This window comes from Marmota monax, unplaced genomic scaffold, assembly GCF_021218885.2.
Source record: "Marmota monax isolate L192 unplaced genomic scaffold, Marmota_monax_Labrador192_F-V1.1 WCK01_AAM20220418_F8-fsc00292, whole genome shotgun sequence".
Taxonomy (NCBI): Eukaryota; Metazoa; Chordata; class Mammalia; order Rodentia; family Sciuridae; genus Marmota; species Marmota monax.
In genome coordinates, this window is record NW_026692864.1 from 262,661 (window position 1) to 275,652 (window position 12,992).

Genomic DNA, 12,992 nt, shown 5'->3' on the forward strand with positions numbered 1-12,992 from the left:
GTGAGACCCTGTCTCTAAATAAAATACAAAATAGGGCTGGGATGTGTGGCTCAGTGGTTGAGTGCCCCTGAGTTCAATCTCTATACCAAAAGAGAGAGAGGGAGGGAGGGAGGGAGGGAGGAGAGAGAGAGACACCAGTCTGAGCAACTTAGTGAAACCCTGTCTCAGAAATAGATAGATAGATAGATAGATAGATAGATAGGTAGATAGATAGATAGATAGATAGACAGATGGAGAGATAGAGCTGAGGATATGAGCATGTAGTTCAGTGGCATGTTCAGCCCTAGGTTCAATCCCCATAACTACAGGAAAAGAAGGAGAAGGCAAAAAAGAAGAAGAAAAAGAAATTTTCCATTATTAATTTTCTTTCTTTCATTTTCATTGGGGTGGGAAAGGCAGGTAGCTGTGCACTAAGAAAGATGTTTAGAAACAGAAAGGACTGCCAGGCACAATGGAGCACACCTGTAAAACAGCTACTGAGGCAGAGGGATCACAAATTTGAGGTCAGGCTCAGAAATTTAGCAAGACTTTGTCTCAAAATAAAATTTTAAAAATGCAAGAAGTGGGGCTTGAGATAAAGCTCAGTTGGTAGAGTGCTTGCCTTGCATGCACAAGGCCCTGGGTTCAATTCCCAGCACCACAAAAATAAATAAATAAATAAATAAATAAAGTGTAAGAAGTCTACACAGGGGCTGGAGTTGTGGCTCAGAGGTAGAGCACTTGCCTACCATGCATGAGGCACTGGGTTCGATCCTCAGCACCACATAAAAATAAAATAAAGATATTGTGTCCACCTATATAACTAAGAAATAAAAAAGAAGTCTACCCAGAAAAGAATAGCAATAGCATACATCCATCATTAACTGAGTATTGTTCAGTGTTCACAAAGCCTCTAATAATTATCTTTTTTGTGTGTGTGTGTGGCACTCAGGATTGAATCCAGGGTCTTGCACATCCTAGACAAGTACTCTACACCTGAACTACATCCCCAGCCCTTTAAAAATACTGTATTTGAGATAGAGTCTGACTAAGTTACCTAGCTTGGCCTCAAACTTTCAATCTTCCTGCCTCAGCTTCCCAAGTAGCTAATTATCTTTATTTTACAGATGAAGAAAATAAAACAGAGAGGTTGGACCAATTGGTCACCCAACTTGAAGTGGTAGGGTCACTATGGATCTTAGGACTTTGACTTAGAACCCAGAGCTTAATTAGCACAGGGGCTGTAGTGGAAGGTCACAGAGGGACTATACACACACACACACACACACACACACACATACATATACATACATAGGAACAACAACAACAAAAAAAGAAAGGTGAAAAATCCTAGAATAGACGAGCACCATTTTGATTTGAATTCTTATTTATGTTTCCCAGCAAGATGGAAATTCCATGAAAGCAAAATATCTATCTTGTTCAGAGGTTTTGGGGTCTTTATTTGTTTATTGTTTTTAGTACTGGGGATTAAACCCATGGGTCCTTTACCTCCAGCTATACCTCCAGCTCTTCTTGTTTTTTGAAACAAGGTCTTGCTAAATTTCCCAGCCTGTCCTAAAACTTGCAATCCTCACACCTCAGCCTCTGAAGTAGCTGGAATTATAGGCCTGCACCACTGTACCCTGCTTATTCACAGTTTTATTCCCAACACTTAGTGCAATTCTTGGATCACACAAAGGAATAAATAAGGAGGGAGTTGGTAGTGAGAAGTTTTCACTATTAGGGACTTCACTAGAGATTTATAAAAGAAAAGCCTAACTCCTCTTGGAACCTAATTAAATATCAACAATTGGTATTATTGATATTCGAAGTAGAAATAAAAATAGTGAATCAGCCAGAACATACTGCCCAAAGCCAAGTGCCAAGAAAAAAAATCATTTTCAAAAGGAGCAGGGAACAAGAATTATACAATCTGTTTAGAGCTTTAAATCCTTGCCAAACTAGGTACTATAACACATGCCAGTAATCCCAGCTACTTGGGAGTCTGAGGTGGGAGTACTGGAAGCTTGAGGACAACCTCAACAATTTGGTGTGACTATATCTCAAAATGAGAAATAAAAAGGATAGGGCTGGGATTGTGGCTCAGCGGTAGAGTGCTCACCTAGCACAGGGGGACCTGGGTTTGATCCTCAGCACCACTTAAAAAAAATAAAGGCATTGTGTTGAGTCCATCTACACTTAAAAAATAAATATTAAAAAAAATAAAAAAGAAATAAAAAGGTTGGGTTATAGCTCCAGAGATAGAGCACTTGCCTATTGTGCAAAGTTCTGGGTTCAAACACTAGCACCACAAAAACAAACAAAAAAATTAATAAAATAAATCCTTGCTGAAATGCATTAGAAGCATGTAAATTTATGATACAGATGACTAAACTGTGCATACTTAAATGTTGTTTCCTTCTTGCTCTAACAGTTAAGTCCTTGCTTTCTCTGTGAATACAGAATACTGAATTCCACAAATCTGCAGAAAATCTGGAGACATAACGGTAAATGTTGTAGAAATCCTTCAACTTTCTAGCTTGGATCATGGAATGGAGATGGGACCCATAATTCTATCAGTCATCAATGCCAAAAACCTATATATACACCTCTGTAAATCCATCACCCCAAGAGCCAGGTATACTGGCACATGCCTGTAATCTCAGCTACATGGGAGGCTGAGGCAGGAGGATTGCAAGTTCAAGGTCAGCCTGAGCAATTAAGGGAGACTCTCCTCTCAAAATAAAAAAATAAAAACGTCTGGGGATGTAGCTGAGTGGTAGAGAGTCACTGGGTTCAATCTCAGTACTGCCTAAGTAAATAAATACATCAACTGGGATATAGAATACAGGGAAATATTGTCCCAGTTCACATAGTATACATTTATTGATTGTGTGTGTGTGTGTGTGTGTGTGTGGTGCTGGGGGTTGAACTCAGGGCCTCACAGATGCTAGTTCTAGCACTGAGCTATATCCCCAGTCCCATTTCACTGAATGTTAATGTGTACATTGGTAATATACTTAATATTACCTGACCATTGCTATGTATATTGAACAAACATAACTTAAGAGAATAGTCCTGTAAATCTTTTGTGTATAGGTACCATCACCTTTTATCTTTGTAGTTTCTGCAAATAACAAAGTCCTGGGAGCCAGTGATGAATACATTGACCATTGATTTATCAATGCAGTAGTAATTGTTTTTTTTTTTTTTTGTACTGGGGTTTGAACCCAGGGGTAGTTTACCACTGAGTTGCACCCCCAGTCTTTTAAAATTATTTTTTAGGGGATACCAGGGATTGAACTCAGGGGCACTTGGCCACTGAGCCACATCTCCAGCTCTATTTTGTATTTTATTTAGAGATAGCATCTCACTGAGTTGCTTAGTGTCTTACTGTTGCTGAGGCTGGCTTTGAACTTGCAATCCTACTGCCTCAGCCTCTCAAGCTGCTGGTTATACAGGCATGTGCCAATGGCACCTGGCTAATTTTTATTTTGAGGCAGGGTCTTGGTAAGTTGCTGAATCTGGCCTCCAACTTGTGATCCTTCTGCCTTAGCATCCTGAATCGCTGGGATTTCACTACACCTGGCTGTAGTAGTAAATTTTAGTACTCTTCATGAGAATACCAAAAATGCCTAAGTAAGGGTTTCAAAATATCTTTCAGTTATATAGCCTTTCCATTAGTATGATGTGGGAGGCCCACTGAGTACATGACCAGCGTTTGTCTCCCCTTCTGATTGGTCGGTCACTCTGTGATCTGGTTGCCCAGGTAACCCAGACAGTAGCCCTGATCTTTAGGGACCAGAAAACACAAATTGTCTTGTGCATGGGCATGCCTTCCCTCATCCTCAGAGATCGAGTTACCTCACCTGTCCTTGTAACCCTGGCCCCCATGACCTTCATTGGATGGAAATTCCTAAAGAATCTAGAGTCCCCCCAATAAAAGTCCACTCCGAAATGTGCTCACTCTCTCTCACCAGCCTCTGGTGTGTTTCCTTGCTCTCCCGTTTGGGGAGCTTGAGGCTGAAGCCAGAGGAGCTGTCTTGGGGCTTGATTTAAAGGTAAATTGTGTGTCTGTGTTTTATTCTGATGCCTTGGGAATTTCCCTCCAGCAACCTTTAGTTAGCTGTCTGCGTGGGTCATAGACGGCAGTATGACAATTTCAAGTTATTCTTATTCTATTAATGTTCCAATCCTACTTTTCTGTTCATTACTGAATTCTAGCAGGGCAGTGGGAATAAGCTAAGTGACTCAAAGTGGTTTGTTTCATAAATAAACAGAAATATCTGGGTGTGATATTACATGCCTGAAATTCCCACTACTCAGAATTGAGGCAGGAGGATAGTAAGTTCAAGGCCAGCCTAGCAATTTACTGAAATCTCTGTCCCAAAATAAAAGAAAAAGGAGCCAGGCATGGTGGCACATACCTATATTCCCAGCAGTTTGGGAGGCTGAGGCAGGAGGATCCCAAGTTTGAGGTTAGTCTCAGCAATTTAGTGAGGCCCTAAGCAATTTTGAACCTGTCTGTAAATAAAATATAAAAAGGGCTGTGGCTAGGTTCAGTGGTACATGCCTGTAATCCCAGCGGTTCAAGAGGTTGAGATAGGAGGATCGCAAGTTCAAAGCCAGTCTCAGCAATTTAGCAAGGCACTTAGCAACTCAGGGATACCTTGTCTCAAGTAAAAAAAAAAAAAAAAAAAAAATATATATATATATATATATATATACACACACACACACACACACACACATGTTTTGTTCATATGTAATATAAATATTAACATATATGTCTATTACTAGAGACAGAATATATATATATATATATATATATATATATATATATATATATATTATCAGGTTTCCCCCCCCCTTTTCTATTTAAATTATTTATTTATTTTTTGTACTGGAGATTTAACCCAGAGTGCTTTACAACTGAACTATATCCCCCCAAAACTAAGATTTTTATCTAGTTACAGATGGACACATACATTTATTTATTTATTTATTTTGAGGGCTGAACCCAGTGCCTCACACATGTTAGACAAGCACTCTACCACTGGGCTACAACCACAGCCCCTAATTTTTATTTTGAGACAGGGTCTCAATAAATTGCTTAAGGCCTGAGTTGCCCAGGCTAGCCTTGAACTTGAGATCCTCCTGTCTCAGTCTTACAAAAAGCTGAGGTTACAGGCCTGCATTACCACATCTGGTTTAAATTATCTCTTGAAATGGTTATATATTTATTTTTCTGCGAATTAGGAAGCATTATTTTTATTAGGATTTATTAAAATACATCTACTTAGCACTTTACACAAGCTACATTTTGCACAGTTAATGTGGTTTGATCTGAGACAGATTCTAAGCTTGGAATGACTTAAAAGTGATTTTGGGGTTTGACTCTTGTGCAATAGGTATTGTTATAAGTAATTTTTATTTGGTTCCAGAAATATTTTTCTCTTTTTTGTGTTACTAAGAGTTTATATTGCTTGCATAAATGAAGACTCTCCCAAATTAGATACAATCTAAGAGTTAAACCAACCATTCCAGGGGTGGGGGGAAGGAGAGGGAAAGGAGTCACTGGTGGAGGAAAGGGAAGAGAAAATTAATTAATTTTTTCGGGGGTGGGGGATACAGGGGATTGAATCTAGAGATGCCTAACCACTGAGCAACATCCCCAGCCCTTTCATATATATTTTATTTAGATTCAGGGTCTCCCTGGGTTGCTTAGGGCCTAAGTTGCTGAGGTTGACATTGAACTCAAGATCGTCCTGACTCAGCCATTTTGCTGAGGTTGGCTTTGAACTCAATATCCTCTTGCCTCCCCAGCCACTGGGATTACAGGCGTGCCTTTGGACTTTTTTTTTTGGGGGGGGGGCGGGCGGGGGCATTCCGGGGATTGAATTCAGGGGCCCTCAATCACTGAGCCACACCTCCAGCCCTTTTTTTTTTTCAAATTTAGAGACAGGGTCTTATTGGCTTTGAACTTGGGATCCTCCTGCCTCAGCAAAGGCAAACCGTCATTTTCAAGGCTCTGGAATTACAGGTGAGCGCTACACGCCGGGCATATTTATGTTTTAAAAGGACGAATTTTTTATTTATAATTTTTGGTACTGGGGATTGAACCACCAAGTTACATCCCAGCCCTTTTTATTTTTCACCTTGAAAGTTTCTTGCTAAATTGTTGAGGCTGGCCTCAAACTGGTGATCCTTCTGTCTCAACCTCCCAAATTGTTGGAATTAACAGGTGAGAGCCACTGTGCCCAGCTACATGAACAAATTCTTTACAGAATGACAGGATTTTACTAATCCATTCTGACTAATTTCCTTTTCGCCAATTCCTATAGGTCATTTGGAAAAATCTCAGGGAAAGGAAACGTTCCCACAGGTAAAACATGGATACATTTGTCTTGTTTTCAGGGGCCAAATTTTGTTCTGAAATAAAAGCTGTTACATTTTCTGGTATTGTTTCTTAAGAATTACTTTTAAATCACTAATTAACTAAAGTTGGGTCGTTTGGAAGTTTAGAATCAGAACTATTCTTGCTTGATGTGTTACATACTATTCAAAAAATAGAAATTTAACTCCTTGAAGTTTTGGGGAACTTTCGAATTTTGCACAATTCGCCAGGGTTCCCCGACTTCAAGCTTTGCCTGCTTCTCCACGGAGAGGGAACCACACCAGTCTTGGTGTTTAATTCAGCAAGCCCAGCTGCCTCGATTTGGGCCGCGTGCGTCCTGCGTTTTGAGGCGGGAGTGGCGGCGGCTGCCTTTGAACACAAACCCCGCTACATGATCGGAGTTTGAAGAAGCGGCTTCGACGAGATTAACGCCCCAGACCAGGACCCAGCGAGCCCAGGCAGCCGCGGTCACCAGCGGCCGAGACTCCGCCGGGCTGCGCTAACCCACGCGCGCCCCGCCGCCCCCGGGGCCTTCCGCTGCTCGGCGCGGGGCTGTCCGCGGCGCCGCCTGACCCGCCGAGAACGTTCCGGCGAGGACTGGCGGTCTCTGGCGCCGTTTTTCTTGGCGAGCTGTCGCGACCGGGAAGGAAAGACGCCTAGAAAGCCGCTAAGGAGCGGGTCGTGGCTGAGACGAAAGGCCTCTGCAGCGCCGGCGCGCCCGGCCTGCAGGCGTCGCAGGGGGCGCCCGGGCGGGGTCCTCTCTCGCAGGCGGCTCTGAGCGGGAGTCTGGAACGGGCAGCGCTGGCGGCTCCGCGAGGTCCAGGTGGCACCATGGAGGAGCTGGACGGCGAGCCGACAGTCACTGTAAGAGCGCCCGGAACGGGCTCGCTTGCTCGGCACGAGGACTGCGTCTGCGTTGTCACTTGAGGCTGGCCTACCTCCCCGCCGGGCGCAGCCCGCCTCCTGGACTCAAGTGTCCTGAGCGGAGGCGGCCTGCGTTGATTAGGGAGAGGGTCGGGTGGTAGTGGTCACTGCCTTTGGGCGCCTTGGTATACTCACAAGCCTCGGCCTGGAGGCCTCTTGTTCCCTTATCTTTCCGACCTATTTTCTTGGTATCCTCGAGGGCATTCCAGCGAGCTCAGATCAAGCAGAGGACCCTGGGCTTTAAACTTTCCAGCCAAACTAGGCTCCACATCACAGCGCCGTGAACTTGCCTTTCACCTATGGTGCTGTGCGGGTTCTACGGTTATGAAACGTATTTATTCTCTTGCAAGACTGTTTTTATTCAGTTCCGCTTGAACTCTCAAGAGAGTATGTCAAGTGTGTATGATCTGTAATAAAGAAATTCCTGAGCTTTAGGTAGGAGATGCCTTCCATTTCCGACTCCTGCAATGCTAGTTTCTTCCCTGCTTTATTTGCTGCTCATTTTTCAAATGGAAGCTCCAGCAGCCTATCTTAACCTCCTTGACTAGGTCAAATATCTGCTCACTGTAGCTTTTCGAAAGTTCTATTTTATTTTATTTTTTTGGTACTGGGGAGTGAACGCAGGGGCGCTAAACTTCTGAGTCACATCTCTTTTTGTATTTTATTTTGAGACAGGGTCTGCTAAGTTGCTTAGGGCATGGCAAAGTTGCTGAGGCTGGCTTAGAATTTGTGATCCTCCGGCCTCAGCCTCCCGAGCTGCTGGGATCACAGGTGCTTGTGACCTTGCCTGGCTCTTTTGAGACAAGGATTTCACTAAGTTGTTCAAACATGCCTCATAATTAAAATTCTGCCGCAGCTTCCCAAGTAGGTGGAATTACAGGAGGGTGCCCCTGTGCCTGGCCTTTAAGTTTTACAGATACTGTTCTACATTGTGTCTATGATCTAATTATTTGTTAATTTCTGTTTTGGTGCTGGGGAATTGAACCCAGGACTTTGTGCATACAAGCAGGCATTCTGTCACTAAGCTAGACTCCCCCCACCCCCAAAAGGCTTTAGTTCATTTTTGTGTATATTGTGAAGTCTTTTTTTTTTTTTTAAACCACTGAGTCTGGTAAAACCCGTGGGTGCTTTACCACTGAGCCACATTTTTATTCATTTATTTATTTATGGTACTGGAGATTGAACCCAGGCCTTGTGCATGCCAGGCAAGCACTCTACCAACTGAACTGTATCTCCAGCCCCCACATTTTTAAAAAATATTTATTTTTTAGAAGTAGTTGGACACAATACCTTTATTTTGTTTTATTTATTTATTTTATGTAGTGCTGCGGATCGAAACCAGGGTTTCACATGAGCTAGATGAACGTTTTACTGCTGAGCCACAATCCCAGCTCCCACATTTTTATTTTGAGACAGATCTTTCCAGGTCACTGATGGTCTCACTGGGTTACTGAGGCTGGCCTCCAACTTATGATCCTCTTGCCTCAGCCTCCTAAATTGGGATTATAGGTGTGCACGACTGCTCCCAGCCTCTTCTTGCTTTGTTTGGCTGCATTAGAACTTCCTAAGAACTGAATATACTTGTATCAAGACTAGACTATTGGCAGTCAAAATTCATTGTCAAAAATATTTATGGTATGCCATCTGAACCAGTCTCTTTTTAGGCAGTGAATGAGAACCCTAGAGTCCCCTGATCCTGTGAGCTTTTGTCTACTTACAGGACAGATAATAACCATGTAAGAGAGTCATTTGGATGCTGACAGAGATGCAGTGTTCAGAGGAGAGTTCATGAGACCTTGGGTTATACAGGGTTATACAGATAGAGGTGGTAAGTGGTTAGAACTGGAGTCATTGGTGGATTGGATTTTGGTGCTGAGGGAAAGAGAAGAAGCACAGATTATTTCTAATAAGTGGGAAGACTGTTCATTTGTGAGTATGGAAAAAGGTTCTGGGCTAAGGATGGACATCACGGGATCCTTTTTTTTTTTTTTTATTCTGGGCATGGTGGCACACACCTGTGGTCCCAGCTGTTGGAGAGGCTGAGGTGGAAGAATTGCTTGAGTCCAGGAGTTCAAGACCTACCTGGGCAACAGCAAGACCCCCATCTTATATATGTTTACTTTTGGGGCTGGGGTTGTAGCTCAGTGGTAGAGCATTTGCTTAGCATGTGTGAGGCACTGGGTTTCATCTTGAATACCACATAAAAATAAGTAAAATAAAGGCATTGTGTTAATCTATGACTAAAAAACAATTTTTAAAGATTTACTTTTTCGCTTTTGGTTATAGATATAGCTCTATAGATTAATTTTTGGATTAGGCAGTTGCATGTGTGAAGCTGACACTCAAAGGGATTGGCCTGAGGGGGGGAAAATCACCATTACAGAGATGGCACAGAAGCTATAGGATTGGAAGTTTCTTTCTTTCTTTCTTTCTTTTTTTTTAAGTAACAGTTCAGTTATTTACTTATTTTTCATTTTTATCATTTTTGTGCTATTGGGGATTGAAACCAGGGCCTTAAACATGATAGGCAAGTGCTTTACCACTGAGCTATACCCCCAAGCCCCACCTAACCTTTCAAAAAATTTTATTTGAGGGCTGAGGATGTAGCTCACTGGTTAAGGGCTTGCCTAGCAAGTTCAGGGCTCTGGGTTAAATCCCTAGTACTCCCCCCACCCCCCACCAAAAACAAACAAAACCCTTCATTTTTAAATGATTTGACACAGGGTCTCACTAAGTTGCCCAGGGCCTTTGACTTTCCATTCTTCTACCTCAGCCTCCTGAGTACTTAAGATTATAGGCATTTGCCACAGCTTCTGACCTTTTATTTTTTGAACTCCTTTTTCCAAACCATAGATTGCTAATTACAGAGTAAGAGTTGATGAGGGTGAACTGGACACAGTGATGCAGGCCTGTATTCCCAGTTGCTGAAGTGGCTGAGGCAGGAGGATGGCAGATTTGAGACCAGTCTGGGCAATTTCTTGAAACCCTGTCTCAAATTAAAAAGAGTAGGTGAAATAGCTTACATGAGCATGACTGACTCCAGTAGGGGGGGGGCAGGGGGGAGAAACCAAGTTGGTGTATAGCTTGGCAGGCAGGGTTGAGGTGCCCAGCAAGGTTCGGGGACTCAGTGGTCCCTGAAGCTGGGCATGTGGATTAACACTTCATAATTTTCATAACCACTGATTTCTAGGATTGTACTTAAAAATCAATTGAAAAGCAAAGCCTTCAGTAGGAGTAACATTTTCTACTCTTATTTTTCTCTAGTTGATTCCAGGTATGAATTCCAAGAAGAAGCAAATGTGTTTTGACTGGGGTCCTGGGGAGATGTTGGTGTGCGAAACCTCCTTCAACAAAAAAGGTAGTCATTTTTTCCTACTAGATTTTCTTGGCATATTTGGTTGTTTTTCTTTCATGTTTGACTAGCAGAGACATGAAGCTATTGTGCTTATTTTGCACCATTTTCATTTTAAAACTAATTGATTTATGAGACCTGGAAGATGTTAAGTCCAAGGGGAAAAAAAGTCTCCTTGTTTTATGGGAAAGTTGGTTTTTTTTTTTGGACTGGGGATTGAACCCAGGGCGCTCTGCCACATCCCCAACCCTGTTTTGATTTTATTCAGAGAGAGGGTCTGAGTTGCTTATGACTTAGCTAATTCACTGAGTCTGGCTTTGAACTTACCCTGCCTGAGCCTCCTTAGTCACAGGCTTAGATTATAGGCTTACAAGTATGCACCAGCTCAGAAAGGATTTCCTTGATGTTTTAAAACCTCAAATGTTCTTTTCCCCTTTTCCTTTCCGTTTCCTTTCTTTCCTATCTTGTGCTGGGGGTCAAACCCAAGGCCTTGCAAATATAAGTCCCCTTGTTGTGAAACTTAGGTCCTGTGGCCATCACTTTTGCATTCACAGTGTGAATTGAATGATGGTTTTGTAGAAATGGTGGTTTATATCCACAGCAGAAGAGGTGCAGATGGCTTATCCTTGGCTTGGTTTTCCTAATTTCTGTCAGTGACTGGTCATGGATCTTTTTAAAATTATTTATTTATTTTTTTAGTTGTAAATGGATCTTTTATTTAATTTATTTATTTATGTGAAGTGCTGAGGATCAAACCCAGGGCCTCGCACATGCCAGGCAAGTGCTCTACCACGTGCCACAACTCCAGCCCCTGATCTTTTTTTCCTGCTACACTTTTTTTTTTCAGTGATGTTGGGAATCGAACCCAGGCCCTTACACATGCTAGGCAAGCGCTCTACCATTGAGCTATATCCCCAGTCTTTCTTATATGGTACTGGAATTGAATCTAGGGCCTTACACATGGTAGACAAGTGCTCTACCACTGAGCTATATCCACAGCCCTTTGTATGATTGTATATCTGAATGATTTATAAATGGTAATCCATATTACTTTATTTATTTTGCTTCATTGGTTGTTTTCCAATGTTGGAGATTAAAACCACAGCCACACATGCTAGGTGAGTATTCTAATACTGAGCTACACCCCGAGAGAGAGAGAGAGAATTTTTTTTGAATTTTTTAATATTTATTTTTTAGTTCTCGGCGGACACAACGTCTTTGTTTGTATGTGGTGCTGAGGATCGAACCCGGACCGCACGCATGCCAGGCGAGCACGCTACCACTTGAGCCACATCCCCAGCCCACACTTTAGTTTTTATAAATGAAATCAGTAGCACAGAAGCTAATTTATAATTAAATACTCAATTCAAATTTTTAGGATGGATTCTCTTTTGGAGGTGGTAATGATGTTAATGTTTTTTTTTTTTCCCCCAGAAAAATCAGAGACAGCCCCAAACTGTCCCTTTATCTATATCATCCGGAAAGATGTAGATGTTTACTCTCAAATTTTGAGAAAACTCTTTAATGAATCCCATGGAATCTTTGTGGGTCTCCAGAGAATTGAAGAAGAATTGACTGGAAAGTCCAGAAAAGCTCAGTAAGTAGGCTGCTGAAGTTTATAGCTTTATTGTGAAAAGCCATATGAAATGCATTCTCATCCTTTTGAGTGATGAAAGGGATGCCTAAAGAAAGGAGTGACTCCTGGTTCTGGTGTATGGCCTCCCCATACACTAGAATACAGGTCTCACAGGAAATGTTCATATGCTGTTGGTTGACTCTGAGTTGCTATGCTTTTGCTGTTTGTATTCCCACTTCATTTACCCTCCAAAGAAGGCAGTTGGGCCAAATCAGCCCTTGAGAATTATTGAATGAGGTCCTGTTGTTTTAAGATTTGTTATCCAAATGGCAGGGTTTTTTTTTTTTTTTTTTTTTTTTTTTTCTCATTACTGGGGGTCAAACCAAGGGCCTTACACGTGCTAGGCAAGTAATACTCTACCACTGAGCTCTGTCCCCAGACATTTTTATATTGAGACAGTCTCACTAAGTTTGCCAGACTGACCTTGTGATGGTCCTGCCTCAGCCTTCCTAGTGTTGCTGGAATTGTAGGTATGTACCATCACGCCTACTTTGTTTAGTCTTTACTTTTGAGACTTTTCTTAACATTTGAGACAAGAAAACTATTGTTTTCCAAGATTAAGAATTTTTTAACATGTTTCAAGGCTTAACTCTCTCAATATCAGGGTGTTAACTTGTTAACTGCAAATTCTGGGTCCCACCTCAGATCATCAAAATGAAAATCTTTGGGGTTGTTTCTGAAAATCTCCAGGTGATTCTTAAGCA

At 42.1% G+C, this 12,992-nt stretch overlaps 1 protein-coding gene across 3 annotated transcripts in view; it reads left to right on the plus strand.

Annotated features, from left to right (window-relative positions):
- Nucleotides 1–7,097: 7,097 nt before the first annotated feature.
- Nup85 (nucleoporin 85) overlaps nt 7,098–12,992 on the plus strand; it is a 29,096-nt gene continuing 23,201 nt past the window's right edge. For 2 of the 3 annotated variants that reach the window (XM_046449577.2, XM_046449578.2), the window contains exons 1-3: nt 7,098–7,240; nt 10,565–10,658; nt 12,087–12,249. In XM_046449577.2, coding sequence (XP_046305533.1) covers nt 7,208–7,240; nt 10,565–10,658; nt 12,087–12,249 — 290 coding nt within the window. In that variant the 5' untranslated portion in view covers nt 7,098–7,207. Of the gene's footprint in view, nt 7,241–10,564; nt 10,659–11,849; nt 11,920–12,086; nt 12,250–12,992 lie in introns of those variants that run through there. The other variant, XM_058580989.1, reaches the window with a different exon arrangement.